Genomic DNA, 16,014 nt, shown 5'->3' with positions numbered 1-16,014 from the left:
AGAGTAGCCCTGCTCGCCACAACTAGAGAAAGCCCGTGCCCAGCAACAAAGACCAGTGGAGGCAAAAAAAAATTAATTAATTAATTAAAACGGAAAAAAAGAAAAAGGAAAAGACCCTTTCATCTAATTACTGAGTCTGGTCTGAAAAATACCGAGTATTTCTTATTTGAAATGTATTTTGAGTTAACTTCCGTAATTAGTCCTTAGTTGTTTATAAAGTCTGACCTACAAATACTGAATAGTAAGCATGTATTTCAGTTTTAAAACAATCACCCAATTTCACTTTTTGCCTCTTGAAATTTTAAAACTTAACATGACAGCTTTCTCGTGAAGAAGCTTAACAGAAGTTCTTAAATAATGAATTTATGTGTCAGAATTAAGAAATATGTACAGTAAAAAGAAAAATGAGTGAATAGTTTGAAAACCTTCACTCTAGTCATTTGGCTTTTTCACTTGTGTCATTTTTTCTATGTGTAAATTAAAGCTAGCCTGGTGAAGAAAGACACATTTTAGTTATAGGTACTACAAAAAGCCAAAGTAATTTTTAAAGTTAATTCCTCATATTAGCTAAGTAATTACAATGTAGGTTTTAAATTTAGACACTGTAACGATAAGTTTATATATTTATATCTATATGCCAGGTGAGTTTCATAGTATCTTTTCTTATTTATACATAGATGCTTATATTATATTATATTATTATTATACCTTTCTAGAGAAAACAACATCATCCAAAAACACTCAGGCCTCCTCTCCACCTGTCGGCATCCCTAAGCGCCCTGTTGTTTCAGAGGCTGCAGACAACTTTGGAGTGATACTCACAGATCCTTCCAGACACAGTGGAGGTAAAGAGAAGACCCTTCATTTATTCATTTTGCTTGTTTTCAGATGTAACTGACCTGTTTCAGATTATTTGGGGGGTGGAGTGGCACAGGGTGTTTGTTTACTATTCAGATTATATCCTACCATACAGCTCCTTTAGGTTCTATTTCAACCATTTTTTAAATGTCCTTTATATTCAGATCTTGGTAACCCAGTACCATGGTTTGTATTTAAACTCAAATTCAAAATGTTATGATACTAAGTTTTTATAACTCACAAAAGGGATTTTTCTGTCTCCTCTCTGGCAAGGAAACCATATTTACATTTGAACTCTGAACATCTGACTTTTTTAAAAAAAATGTTTTGTCAAAACGTATGATGGTACCCAGAGTAAGATTTAGTTTTTATTATTGAATGGACTACATGGCATACTCAGCATTATTGTTATATCTTACGGTTTTTAGATGCCGTAGCAGTAGAATTTTCAAAAGACTTCTTTTCAGTACTTAATCACACATGAATTCTACTGTTACAACATAATGTGCTTTTCGTGATCTAGGGAGGGCTTAACATTTTATTGCTGAGCTCTAAGAATTGTCAAGCTTCTCTTCCCTATTTTTATAGTCTTCCATGCATTGGTTTCAGACAAAAGCAAGCCATAACATTTGAACACCCCTCTGGAGCACCTCTGCATCTTCAATATCATGAGCTGCTTTTTCTTGAGCCCTTTTACTTCTGAGGAACCTTTCCGTTTCCTTAAGCAGATATAGGAGTGCCAACTTCATAGGTATAAAACTGACATCGGAAGAACAAAAACCTTATGACTTAACACATTGTACTAAATGCTGGAGCAGCAGAAATAAAATAAATCTTGCCCTTGGAGAAGTTTACAGTATAGTGGATGATACAGACAATTAAACCAATACCAATATAGTAGGGAAGACAGACAAATTAACCCATAACAGTGATTTTGATTCCACCCTTGTTGTTGTGAGGTAAAAAGAGAAATATCTAAATCACTCGCTTGCTATGAAGGAGGCCCAGTGGTGATGAGAGGCGTCCTGAGCTAAGCCTCAAAGATAAGATGTTACCGCTGGATGAAGAAACAGGAGAAGGAGTTCTAGGCAGAGACCCCTCCTTGTGCAGAGACAGATGAATGACATGTTCTATTTCATTTAGAGATTCAGAGATTTTATTGAGCGTGACTGGTTGCTGTGTGAAGTGATGCTACAGTGGGGAGGTGGGCGGGTGCCATATATGATGTACTTAAAAATTTAGTCTTTCCCCAGAAGCCATAAAGAAGCCTGAAGGATTTTAGAGATGGGACAGGAGGAGTGGCAACAGTGAGGCTTAGAAATAAAGAGAGTGGCAGTGTGAGTGGAGAAGGAGGACACAGGTGAGAGATAAAGGGAGTTGAATCTACACTGAATGAGAGGAAGAAATATGGTGCCTTGGGCTTGGGCAACTTGGACCATTTACCAAGATAGGTAATAAGAATCTTTAGGTGAAGATTGTGGATTCTGTTCTGGAAATCATGAGTTTGGAGTTATCCAAGCAGAGATAACCATAAAGAAGTGATTTATTTAATCTTCACAACATCCCTGTGAGGAAGGTAGCATAACTATTTTACAAATCAGGAAACTGAGACTCTCGAGGAGGTTATGCAGCTTGCCTAAGGTCATCCAGAAAGATCATCAACATGCACCATCCAGAAAGTGGTGGAACTGCTACTCACAGTCAGATATTTGAACGCCAAGAGCAGTATTCTTTCTTCTATCTCCTAACAGTCACACACTATTTCTTTTACATATTGATGATATTCTTCTCAGGAGAGACTTTCCCCTAATAACTTTCTTTTTCTACTTGGTCTGTGGTATTCTTTGATGAGTTTTAACCTCACGTGAATCAACATAGGAAATTGTTTGGTTATCTGATATTAAAAAAAAGAGATTCACTAACACTTCTATTCATTCTGTTTCCATTGCTTTCTAACTTGAAAGGAATACAGTAAGTATCATGCCAAGTTGCCTGCTTTGAATATCTTCCTCTTTTTATCCATTAAGCAGTTTATTTTTAAAATGCCAGTTTTCTCCATGCAGGTACCATATGCAACATTATTTTGTTCTTGTGTATTTGCAGTCAGATTGAAGAGGTGTTGAGACAGAGGGGTGTTGCTTGAGGCCAGGCCCAAGCTGGACAGAGACAGGGCTCCCTGAGTAATTCACCAGAGTAATGTAACCGTGGCCCAGAGTTGGTCCTCCTTGTTTTAGCTCTAGAAACTGGATTGTTAGCATGCCAAAGGATAGTTGGTCTCTTGAGAACCAGCTCACTCTTACAAAATTCACAGGTGATTAATGTAAACTGAAATGGGCAGTTTAATGTAACTGTCATACAGACCGGATTGTTTCTATCTGCATCCTTTCCTTTAGGAACCAAATGGGAAGCCCGTTATAACCACAAGATTGCTTGGTCAGCAAGAAGTGTTAGGTACACGGTTTAAATGACTGATGAGCTCACCACTGAGGTTTCTACCTGCCACAGAATTGAAACCGTCCCATTTGGGGACTAGGACATCCCCTCCCCTTGGCAGTGCTAACTGAAAACTGCCAGACATTAGCTCTCTGACCCCCTTTTTCTACAAGGTCATGTGCATGATCACGTGGATTATCAGTTTCCTGATAGCACTTGTCTCTTAACTGCGCATCCTGCCTTCCTGCTTTCTCTCCTCCCATTTTTATTAGTATTGATATTATTGGTTAAGTTTTATCCCTATTTACTGCTTGCAGTCTGTTCTTTGGAGTAGCATTCCTACAAAAGTAATAGCTACATTACTGATTATTGATAGGCTACAATAGTAATAGCTAATATAATAATCTGTAGATCGTTTGCTGACTATGTTTTCTGTAGCTTGGATGGGTAAAGAAAAACATTTAAGTAACACATCATTTTGAAAATTTACTGTAAATTTTAACCACAGTCAGACTTGAAGCACCAAGTAATAATTACGTATTCACTGTTTTAGCCAGGAATCCAAGATAGCATGGTCATAATGATCATACTCATTAACTTTCAGTGTTTTAGAGCTAATTATCAAATTTATAAATTTTAGGGCTTCCCTGGTGGCGCAGTGGTTGAGAGTCCGCCTGCCGATGCAGGGGACACGGGTTCGTGCCCCGGTCCGGGAAGAGCCCACATGCCGCGGAGCGGCTGGGCCCATGAGCCATGGCCACTGAGCCTGCGTGTCCGGAGCCTGTGCTCTGCAACGGGAGAGGCCACAACAGTGAGAGGCCCGCGTACCGGAAAAAAAAAAAAAAAAAAAAAAAAAAAAATATATATATATATATATATATATAAATTTTCACTCTTCCTTCCTTCCGTGCTATATTTGGCAATTTCATTGCCCATTAGCTTTTAACAGAGGACAGGAGGGTAGTCATAATACTGTTAACTCTGGAAAGAAGTTTGGTGAAGAGCCGTTAAGACAATGATGTTTGGGATTTATCCCTTGCAGTCGATTTGAGTCATTCTTGTCTCTGCTGCCGCGGGTTATTGAAATGAATGTTTCCATTTCCAGTCCCAGAGGCACCTGATCGGCCCACTATCTCCACTGCATCAGAGACGTCCGTCTATGTCACTTGGATTCCTCGGGCAAATGGGGGGTCTCCAATCACTGCCTTCAAGGTCGAATATAAACGGATGCGGACTAGCGATTGGCTGGTGGCAGCTGAAGACATTCCTCCTTCCAAACTTTCTGTGGAAGTGCGTAGTTTAGAGCCAGGTAGTGATATGAAAACATTTTCTTTTAAACCATCAGTGCTGACTTTAGATGCAAATTCTTAATAATCTCATATTCTTCTAATTGTTAAAGTAATATGAGCTTATTGTATAAAAATTTGAAAATAAAATATAAAAAGAGAATAGTCACCTGAAACCCACCCATCCAGAGATAACCATTGTTTATATTTTGTTGTATTTCTTTCTAGTCTTTTTTCCTTTCTAATACAAACCAGGATCGTGCCATAAATATTATCTTGTGACCCCTTTCCCCTATATTATATCGTATGCATTTTCCAATATCATTAACAATTCTTCAGAAACTCAATTTTAATAACTGTGTATCTACCAAGTAAGTACACCATGATTTTCTTAACCATTCATCATTTCTGGGTTTTAGATTATTTCTAACTGCGAATAAATAGAAACAGTGTTGTGGTGACATCTGTGTGTGTGTGTGTGTGTGTGTGTCTGTTTTGCTGTGAATGAATATTTTAAGAGAAAAATTGCTTATTTGACTAAAATCGATCTGATGATGCATCTCAGCATGGTTAGACCCATTGCTTTATTTTATGAAGACGAGACAACACTAACACCTCTCTGTTCTGTAAGTTTTGTTTCAGCAGCAGGGGACTCCCCCAGCCCCCCAGTGTATGAAAGAAATTAATCTGTAAGAGAGAAAAGCAGGAATCACAAATCAACTTTCTTTACTTTTATTTGTTTGGGTTTCATGACCATTTTTGTTGATGGACTTTTAAATGTACTTTAGTAGCAAATACCTGTGTTTGTCTAAACAGGTAACATGAGGAGCCCAGGAACATGTAGGTACAGTTGGGAGAAGATGGCAGTTTTAAATATGGGCAAAGCTAAGGAACATTTTACAGACAGAAAAGACTGTCTTCAGATGCCCAGGGGTTATTTTTGAGCTTTTAGGAAACTTGCTTTAGGAGTCTAATTTATTCTTTAGATTCAGATTTTCAGAAACTCACAATCCTTAGAGTTTTTTTTAAAGTTCTTAATATCTAATCCAAACAGATACCTTCTGTTGTAGCTTAAATCTGCTCCCCTTATCCTATTATTAGCGGGAGCAGAGTGACATCTGCTATCACCCACACAGTGCCTCTTCACAAACGTATTCACCGTATTAAACTTCGCTTCAGTTGTTTCTTTCAAAGGGAAAAGAACCTAGTTCTGAGCACAGATACACCAGCTAGTCCTGTATTTGATGGGTATGACTTTAGAACAGGATGCTGAAAGAGTAACGTACTCTTTCCCATTTTCTCCCTGCCACCTTCCATGACGGACATCATCCATCTCTCCCAGTGACTCCCAATAAGGTCTTGTAATCTTGAACACGCACAGTGAACACATGCAATACCAGTGAATAGGAGTTGGCAACTGCATTGAAATCTATTCACCATCTAGGCTTTCGAGGATGTTGTCGTTATTGTAGAGAGATACTTAAGCACAATTGTCGTATTTTGAATATTGTCCTTTCAGATGTCTTATTATAGCTTTTAAAAAATTATGGTTTTCTTCCCCCCCCCTCAAAAGGTTCAACATACAAATTTAGGGTCATTGCTATCAACCATTATGGTGAGAGTTTTCGGAGTTCGGCCTCTCGTCCTTATCAGGTGGCTGGGTTCCCCAATCGTTTTTCTAACCGTCCGATAACTGGACCTCACATCGCATACACAGAAGCTGTCAGTGATACTCAGATCATGCTCAAGTGGACGGTAAGTAAAACATCTTCTCTAATGAGAGGAGTTTCTTATTTGGCCATGTTAATTTAATATCTTGTGACACAATACTATGAACAGCAAATTTTTGAACTTTCAAGTAAGGGGAAATTGAAGGGCACAGATATTTGTGTAAGATCACATGTTATAAGAGGGACAGGTTTAAAAATAAAATGATTGTCTCCTCAGCTCTCATCCAAGTGTTAACTTAATCGCCATTTCATGTTTTATTCCTTTTGAACCCAATGTACTTTTATGTCTTTGAACCTGGTGAGATATATTGCTTTATTTTTGTTTAGCCCTGCAATAAGCTAAAATGCTCTTAATACCTTTGAATACCTTTAAATTAAATTTAAAATGGCCATCAAGGATGTTTGCAAAATGAAGCTAAAAAAATATTGCCACACAGATAAATAAATCTTAATGGATGTGAAAGTTACATTTATTTTTGTCTTTGACAAGTCTTTGCTTCTCTTTTCTAGTACATTCCATCAAGTAACAATAACACTCCCATTCAAGGATTTTATATCTATTACCGACCAACAGATAGTGACAATGACAGTGATTACAAGAGGGATATTGTAGAAGGTAAGTTACAAGGACAAGTGGGATTCCTAATAAAGGAGCTTTGGAGGGAGAGGGTTTATAAATATTATGAAAAACATTATCCCAGGTTAAGATAGAGTAAAAAAATGAAATGGTATATGTACTATTGCTTTGAATTTTTCCCAAAGAAAGATAATTTTACCAATTTAGTGCAGTGGGCCCTTGAAGAATGGGGAGGTTAATCCTCGTATAACTTACAGTTGGCCCTCTATATCCAGGGTTCCTCCACATCTGCAGGTTCAACCCACCACAGGCTGTGTATTAGTGTAGCATTTACTACCGAGTATCTGTGTAAAAGTGCACCCACGTTGTTCAAGGGTCAACTGTATATATACCATCTTACATTTGCTTAAAGAAACAGTCAGTTACAAAAGAGTGGGGGAGATATGATTTGTCAGTAGTTCATCTGAAAAAATTTTTCTGTTTTGTTTAAATGAATAGTGGCCTGAATATAAAAATCAACTACAACTTCTAGCTATATTTAAAAAAAGAATGTCTCAGGCAACAGTTCCACTGAAGTCTGTCCTAGAAAGATCACATCTTGAGCGTGTTACCCATTTTTAGAGATGCTGAGAAGTTGAATATATGTAGAGAAGAAAACAGCCGAGAGCGCAAAGGGTGTTGAAACTGCCTTTTGACTACATTTAAAATATAATCCAGGGACTTCCCTGGCGGTCCAGTGGTTAGGACTCCGCACTTGCACTGTCAAGGACCCAGGTTCAACCCCTGGATGGGGAATCCACAAGCTGCGCTGCACAACCAAAAATAAAATTAATTAGTTAATTAATTTTAAAAAAGAAAGAAAGAAAAAGAAAATGTAATCCGGAACTTTGCCTGTGGTCTGAGGGCCGCACGTGGTCTGGCTGGCGTCTGCCTCACCTCCACTATGTGTCATGTGTCACGCACTCTCCCTTTCTCACCGTGTCTTCCGTCATGCATGGGCCTTATTTCTGTCTCCTCGTGTGCACCAAGATCTTTCTTGCCTCGGGACCTTGGCACACGGCAGTTCCAGCTACCTCCCCCAAGGCTTCATCTAGGACCTCCACTTCTGTCTGTTGTGTGCTTGAATGTTCCTTGCTCAGAGAACCCCCTCCCATTGAAAGGAGATGCCCTTGTGATTTCTAACCATGCGCTTTATGTTTACTTCATGCAGTTTATCCTAGTTTAGTTGTGTGCATATGTGTGTGTGTACGGAATTATTTGCTGAAAGTTTGTCTCCCCCACTAAATGTTAACCTCCTTGTGGGCAAAGGGCCTTCTTTCCCACAGCTGTGTCCCAAGTCCTACAGTGATGAGATGTTTGGTGTTTATTGAATGAAGGAATGAATGAATGCTTGGAGTCCAAAAAGAACAGTGGAGTGTCTGGGAGTGATCAGGTTGGAAAAAAGACAATGAACCAGCAACAGCACAGCTGTCTGCAAGTATTTAAGGACTAGGATGTTTAAGAGGAACTCAAGCTGTTGGGGTGGGAGAGTGAGGCTACAAGGAAATTTTGCGAAGAAGAACCCTCCAATACTGCATTTTTAACATAGTTCTCTCACAAAATAATAAGCTCCCTAATTCGGGAGGTGTTCAGTAGAAGCTGGGTGCCTGTTTCTCAGTGATATCTTGGAAGGGATTCTTAGTTTGGGAGGAAAGCTTCTTCCAAGGTCTTTTTTTCACTCCAAGATTCTTCTTTTTTGAAATATTCATCTCCTAATGGATTGTGTCAGGAAATCGTCCCAGGCCAAGGTTTCTTTCCTCTGAATTCTCGACGTCAAATACTGCCACATAGTTTTTTGTTACAAGTAGTCTTCTAATAAATTACTTTTAATATGCGCCATCATGTTTCTTGAAATATTGCAGCATTCCTTTTACTGTTTATCCAATGGAATTACTTTGGTAATATGATGAAAAATTTATTGTCTAAGTTTTAATACCCAGCATATTTTTTGAATGAAAGAGTGATTGTTTCTCTTTTCTTAATCTGGAAAAGTAGGAAAGAAACGAGTCCCCCAAATCTGCTTAGACGTTAAGAATTGGGGAAATGTGGAAAGATCCATTGTTAGTGGCAAAAGGATTCTGTGAAGTTGAGATAGTAGCTGCCTTGAGGGAGCAGTGGCAGGCAGAAGCATGATGGGGATGGGGGAGCCAGGACCCCCCTCTCTCTTCACCTGCGTGCTGGTCCCATGGCTGTGTTCTGCTCGTGAACATTCAGCTGTACAATAATGGGTACTTTTCCATATGCATATTTTACTTCATAAAAAAACTGTTTAAAAAATGAAATGAAAAGAATTGTGACTGATCTACACTTTAGTCCTGGCTCGGTCTTCATTTCAGTTTATCTGGGTTAGGCGAGTGGGGCTATCAGATTTTTATTTTTAAAATCTTTTGAGAGAGGCTACACTTTTGTTAGAAAATCCTTCTAAACAAGGCAAATGGCAGTAAAATGAACATCCCTCTCTGTCTCCATCGGTATCACTCTCTTCCCCACCCTTCTGGGTTTTACTCTAGAAATAATCCGCTGATAAAGAGTTTCTAAACTATATTCTCTAGTTAAATCTTTGAACTTCTGCAGACTTGAGTGATGTGACTGTTGAGAGTGGAACTGGGAAATTGCTCTAAAGAAGACTTTGTTTTCACTACAAGCGTCTGTACATGTGAGCTTTGCCTTATGGTTCACAGAGAACTTGTTTATGAACGTCATAGATGGAGCAGTTAGATGTTTAAGTGGGCTTCACTGTGCTGTGTAATTTGCTCCTTCCTTATTTTCAAGTTTATGCACTTGAAATTCTTTTTGTGGCAGTTGGAAACTATTGGCTTGTTTTCCCAAACCGAGGAGAAGTATTTATCCTTTCTACCTAAAGTTTTCTTTAAAGTTTTAGATTACTTACATATATTGACTCAAAATTCTTTAAGCTTTGAAACACAATTACATTGTTAAAGAATACAGTAAGAGAAGAGCAATTATATTCAGTTATCCTATCTTCTGAATTAGGTTCCACATTTAGATAAACTGAGTGTTTCCAACATACCATGTTTTCGTAATGAATATTTTAATCTTGTAAATTAAGTTGAGTTCTAGGTAAATCAAAGTATCAGTCATCCTGATCTTTAAGCCTGTGCTTTGGTTTTTTACCCTTTCTAAAATATTCTTGGAGAAAAAAACTGCTTGCTAAGCAAAGGATACGCTGGTTGGTTGATTTTAAACCTAATAATGCACTTAGGTGTCTTATTCATCAGTGAGCCGTAAAACTTTCTCTTTGCCGATATTTCCTGTAATTGGAATAATTACCATAACAACGGGATGTTAATCTAACAAAATATGTATTACTTTATTCTCTCTTATTAGAAACATATCAGAAGTTTAGTGTAATTCCATTTTTTTTACTAGTGCTACGAAAGGAAAACTTCAAATCTAGTGTAATAATTATTCAAGCGAATGGTGATAGGTGAGTGGAAGGCTGGGAAAGACCTAAAGATACAGAAAAAAGTTGAAGTCTTCTAGAAACGTTTTTGGAATTTAAAAATAGATCTGTTCCTGTCTCAAGTAGATTTTGAGTCAAGTTTCTTTTAGGGTCCTCTTTACACTTATAAATGGGGCATAGAATTCCTCACTTCTTGAGCTCTTCATAGTCCCTTGATCCTAAAACAAGCAGGTTCTCTTCCTTATAAAATATGGGGCTTGTAAAATATGAACGAGGGGCTTTGTGTTGGTGCCCTGGAAAGGGGTCAGGGTGCTTCCGGGTCAAGGTGTTTTTGTCTGTGTTGAGTTAGAAAGGATCCCAGAGCTATTGGTCCTGTCAGCCAAGTAGATATGACTTGTATGTGTGGATTGGTTTTGTTTTGTTTTTCTTCCCCTTTAATCGACTCTTAAATCAGTTGGTGGTATAGTTGAGTTTCTAAGAAACAGTGGAAACAGGTTGAAGAGGTATTTTCTAAGAAGGATTAAAAGTGATTGAAGAGTTCATTGAGTCTGGCAGAAGTGTCCCTGTTTATTAAAGTTTGTCACAGGTCCACAGAAGTAAAAACGGAGAGTCATTTATACTGGAGTGTTCAGTTTAGAAGTGTTTCTAAATGAAATGCTGGCTGCGCACCATGGATAACAGAATTATTCTGTTAGAGATGCTTGTGTGGTTTGGTGACCCTGGTGCAAAAGGAAAGAAATGGTGGGAGCGATAGCCAAGAGTTTCCCATAGTAGACTTTGCTTTCTGACTGTTCTCGAATTCAGGCATTCATTTATATGTTGGATCGTGTTGTGTCTATTACAGTGGAATTGAGAGTTTCGCTGAGACCTGTCTTGTAAGTGGTCACTTGTTCTGGGTAAGGCACCGTTTTCTGACCTCATACGTGGCGTTGCTTTCTGGTTAGGTGGAGAGAGTGATTGACTTGCTGGGCTGAAGTAGGGGATCAAAGGACTTGAGGTGGTTTTTTGTTTTGTTTTGTTTTGTTTTACTTCTTCATAAAATTAACATGTATTTTATGAAGGACTTACTACTAATTACTTGTAATGAAACAAAGTCTGCCCACACACAGGTAGAGCTTTAATTCAGTTTCTCTCTTCTCTTTACCATTTTTTCATGCCATGTAATAGAAATGCTATTTATCTGTTGTGCATTGCTAAAATATTTATATGAAGTACACTTTTATTGCACAAACTGACTATATGGTGATGGCTGCTGCTCCAACCTCATTTCAAAATTTCTAAGTGATTTTATTGACAGTGTTGTTTAGGTTGTGGGTTGTAAAGCTTATCTTTTATTTTTCCTTTCTAGGTTCAAAGCAGTGGCACATGATAGGCCACCTGCAGCCAGAAACCTCCTATGATATTAAAATGCAGTGCTTCAATGAAGGAGGAGAGAGCGAGTTTAGTAACGTGATGATCTGTGAGACGAAAGGTAGGGGAGGGGTCAGAATTAGTGCTTTCTCCCTGGACAGAACTAGAATTCTGAACTCTGGATTATTCCTCCTGACTATCGATATATTTACTAAAGAAACTTTGGACCGTTTTTTAGGTGTATCCATTTAGACTGTCCCAACAGTCTAGCCTCCTGTTGGCTAGAGAACTTGCCTTAAGAATAGTTTACATAAGCGTTCATTGTATTCATTAACTTCTGTGTGACTCTGAGTAAGTCATTTCTTTTTTTTTCCTCCATGAAGGAACAGAAATATTTGCTGACTAATTATCTGAGACTGCTGTGAGAACTAGAATCCTTAAAAAAAAGTATAAGGATTTTTAAGGAAAAGCACTACGTACGTTTAAAGTGGTTTCTTGAATGACAGATATGCATAACACTACCTACTCGTTCAATGAAGTGTAGTAAAGTTCAGAATTAGTCGATAATTCTAAAGTGAAATTCTCAGCTCTGTCTGCATACATAGATTAGCTGTAAAATATTACCATCATTGAAAACAGAAGATACCACACTTGAATAATAGAAATAGCCAAAGTAGAAACAGGCTCAGAAAGATTGAATTACAAAGCTAAGACTCGGTTTCCTTGTTTAATTCTGAATCATGTGTCTTCCTGCTGCAAAACCCACATATTAAATTCACATTTAAACATATATACACACAGACCTGTAGACTTACCTTGAATTTCACCTGTTTAGCATATATTTGCGTACCTTTTTGTACTGAACACTGTGATATGTTCATGAGCACTTCTTTTTTTTTTTTTTTTCATGAGCACTTCTTACTTGCCTCCAGAGTGCTGTGACACTTGGAGCAAAATTACATAAAAAGGAGATTTCTCATCTCTGTCCCCAAGACATTTAAGAGTCTAGCCAGGCAGAACATAAAACATAGACAATAATGTGCTAACTGCGCTGTTTTTAAGTATTATTGATTGACTTTGCTGGGGAATCAAAGGTTCTGCCTGCAGACTTTCAGATCAGTGAAAAACAAAAAACTTTAAAATGTTAACTGTTCATACTGAGTGGGTTTCTAAAATGTGTTACACAGTCCCAGCCTGTTTAAGTAGAACATTGGATGCATGATTTTTCCTTTTAAAGAAATGACTCAGAGTTCTTGCTGTGAACAGCAATTGTCTTATCTTTAGTAATTCAGTAAATATTGGAGGCCAGCCTCTTTCCCCCACCCTTGAAGATCATAGACTGTCACGACTTTTCTTTAGTCCTCTGCTTTCTCTTTATGTTTTTCACCTCACATTGCTCATGTCATGCTCCTGCTGTCTCTTCTTATTCATGTTAATGGGACCATGTCACTCACCATCCACTGCAAAAGTTTCTGACTTCAGTGAGAGGTTGGCAACCGGTCCTCAAGCTTGGTGGAATTTTGAGTACATTAAGAGTAAATAAAGAGTGAATAAACCTGACGGACTTCCCTATGAGTAATCATGGTATTTCATGTGCGATCTGTAACATCCATTTTTGTCTCAGAAACTTGTTTGTTGTCTTTGGAATTGTCAGGGACCTTAGAATTGTATAATCCAACATACCACCCAAAGTAGAAATTTCCTATAGAGACTCTCTGCCAGGTATTCTTCCAGCTTTCAGTGATGGAGAGCTCTTTCCTTGGAAAGGCAGCCTCTCGTTGACTGATTTCCAGCCCTGTTCTGCGTAGTTGAAGTTGCTAGAAAATAGAACCCCAACAGAATGTTTGTTGAAGTAGATTTTTTTAAAGACCACTGTGCTCCTGTAAGTTATTAGGAGCCATAACAGGAAGTATACTATAATAACTAATAATAATGACAAAATGGATTGAACACTGCCGCGTGCCAGGCTCCATGCTGAGAGCTTTACTCTTCATGACAGCCTTATGATGGGGCTGTTATTATCTCCATTTTCCACATGCAGAAATTGGTTCATGGAGGTCAAAGTCTTACAGCTAAGGATAAATGATGGAACAGGTTAAACACCTGGGCAGTCTGATTCTAAAGATCAGGCCATCAACCACTATGCTCTACTGCTTTTCTATGACATTTAAAGCATCAAGAGCATGTTGTTTGGGGACAGAGAAAATGGGGTTTGTGTCCCACCTGTTATTAGCTTTTGTGGTTGCCATTATCCAGAGTACCAGTGAATTAGGTAAAAGCACTGCGTTTATGTGGACTCCAAAATTTTTTGGCTTTGGAAGTTTAATATTATGTGTGACGTTTTTGGAATTGTATATAATTGTTCTAGTAGTCCAGGGTCATGTCTTCTAATATGATTCACATGCGAGAGGCATAAAATATCTAATTGTGAGTCTTATTCAGCTCAAAGTGTATCAGATCGAAAGGAGTTTTTGTCCTATCTGTAAATTGAAATAGTTTTGTGTCAACTCCTTGGGAGTCTTCTGCAAGTACAATTGAGCAGATAATCGTACAGCAGTTTGGGTTAGACCAAGTGCATCTGTGTCTCTGATCTTATAATTTCTTTAGAATTTGTGACCTAAAACCCTGACATTAGATTTTTAAACTTCTGAGCCCTCTTTGTGACTCATTGGTGGTCAGATCATCTCAGTACCAAGCATAAACAGACTGGCTTGGATTCCTAACCAGACCTCCTTCGGAGAGTAAACCATTTCATAGAGTCTGTCTTCACTCTGACATCATGTTTTCCTGTATATTTCAACTAGTGAAACGGGTTCCTGGAGCTTCTGAGTATCCTGTCAAAGACCTGAGCACCCCTCCAAATTCTTCGGGGGGTGGAGGAAATGCTGGGCCCGCAACCAGTCCCGCCAGAAGCAGTGACATGCTGTATCTGATCGTTGGCTGCGTTCTGGGTGTAATGGTGCTCATCCTCATGGCTTTCATTGCCATGTGCCTGTGGAAGAACCGTCAGCAGAATCCCATACAGAGTAAGTCATCCATCAGTGTCTCCTTCTCTTTTTCTAAAGATAAGTAGAAAAAGATTGTCAGAATAAATATTGATTTCTAACACGTTCACGTATGAGTGTCGTGGTATAAAACACATTCGATACTCTTCATTCAGCGGAGGTGACTTTAAAACAGTTCTAGCTGTAAGCCAAAGTAAGTGGAGCATCAAATTAAATTGCCCAGAAGAAATAAACAACAAAGCCCAAACTAAGCAGGTCTCTATGTAAATAGCTGACTTAGTGCTGGGAAACTCTGGCTCTGTCGGACCACCAAAGAGGATGAGGACTTGAAGCGTGAGCTTTGGAATTGCTGCAGGAGCCCCTTCATACGGGTCCAAATCTTGTCAGCGAGGAATGGAAAAGGCATGATGGGAAGGAGGGTAGTGAAGACTTTTCTAAGTTACTGTCCCGGGATGACACAGATGAAGATACTACGGTCCTGATTCGTTACTTAATGTACTAAAACCTCTTCAGAGTGGCGTCCCCACCCCCAAATGTGTCCAGTAGTAGGAGTGTCCGAGCTGTCAGTGATGGTGCGGTAGTAAAACAAGTAACCTTAGAACCCTCTTCCCTTTTCTTTCCCCATTTTTCTTCCCCTCATGTTCCTACCAATTTCTCTTCCCTCAGCTATCATAAAAAAGGACAATCAGATCAATCAGAGTCTTTGGTCTCTGCTGGGAGGAAGTATTTTGGTTTCCTCTTTGGCCCCAGGAGAAAGGGATGAGACAAGAGCAGAGGAAGACCCCAGCCGTGACAGGCACTCGAGCAGCTCCTGCCTGTGGTCCCTTTTAGTGAACAGCTGGCGGGGGGACGGGGTGAGTGTAGAAAGTGATGTATTTTTATTGCCTTGGCGCCTTCCAGGAGATAGGCAGGGAGAGAAGTGGTGGTGGTACCAGGCTGAAAGAGCTGGCCATCCCTTGATTGGGTCTTTTTCTAAATGTTTTTTTTTTTTTTTTGCGGTACGCGGGCCTCTCACTGTTGTGGCCTCTCCCGTTGCGGAGCACAGGCTCCAGACGCGCAGGCTCAGCGGCCACGGCTCACGGGCCCAGCCACTCTGCGGCATGTGGGACCTTCCCGGACCGGGGCATGAACCCGTGTCCCCTGCATCGGCAGGCGGACTCTCAACCACTGCACCGCCAGGGAAGCCCTGTAAATGGTTTTAATGTCATTGACTTTGAGTGTGTGAGAGTACGCTGAACCATTAAAAGAAGAGGATTGATCTAGTTGTCTGAGCAAGATTCATCTGGCTAAAGTAATTTTCCTTTGTGACTTG

At 39.2% G+C, this 16,014-nt stretch overlaps 1 protein-coding gene across 2 annotated transcripts in view; it reads left to right on the top strand.

Moving 5' to 3' along the window:
- Positions 1-16,014, top strand: part of CDON (cell adhesion associated, oncogene regulated) — a 101,236-nt gene that overhangs the window by 59,996 nt on the left and 25,226 nt on the right. The window contains exons 11-16 of one of the 2 annotated variants that reach the window (XM_082629710.1): positions 717-845; positions 4,397-4,600; positions 6,151-6,332; positions 6,818-6,923; positions 11,696-11,818; positions 14,502-14,723. In XM_082629710.1, the coding sequence (XP_082485836.1) occupies positions 717-845; positions 4,397-4,600; positions 6,151-6,332; positions 6,818-6,923; positions 11,696-11,818; positions 14,502-14,723 (966 nt within the window). The remainder of the gene's footprint in view (positions 1-716; positions 846-4,396; positions 4,601-6,150; positions 6,333-6,817; positions 6,924-11,695; positions 11,819-14,501; positions 14,724-16,014) is intronic. The other variant, XM_082629711.1, reaches the window with a different exon arrangement.

Source organism: Mesoplodon mirus, assembly GCF_964341445.2.
Source record: "Mesoplodon mirus genome assembly, chromosome: 7".
In the NCBI taxonomy this organism is placed as follows: domain Eukaryota; kingdom Metazoa; phylum Chordata; class Mammalia; order Artiodactyla; family Ziphiidae; genus Mesoplodon; species Mesoplodon mirus.
The sequence above is the reverse complement of the archived record's forward strand: the minus strand, read 5'-3'. Positions and strand labels throughout refer to the sequence as shown.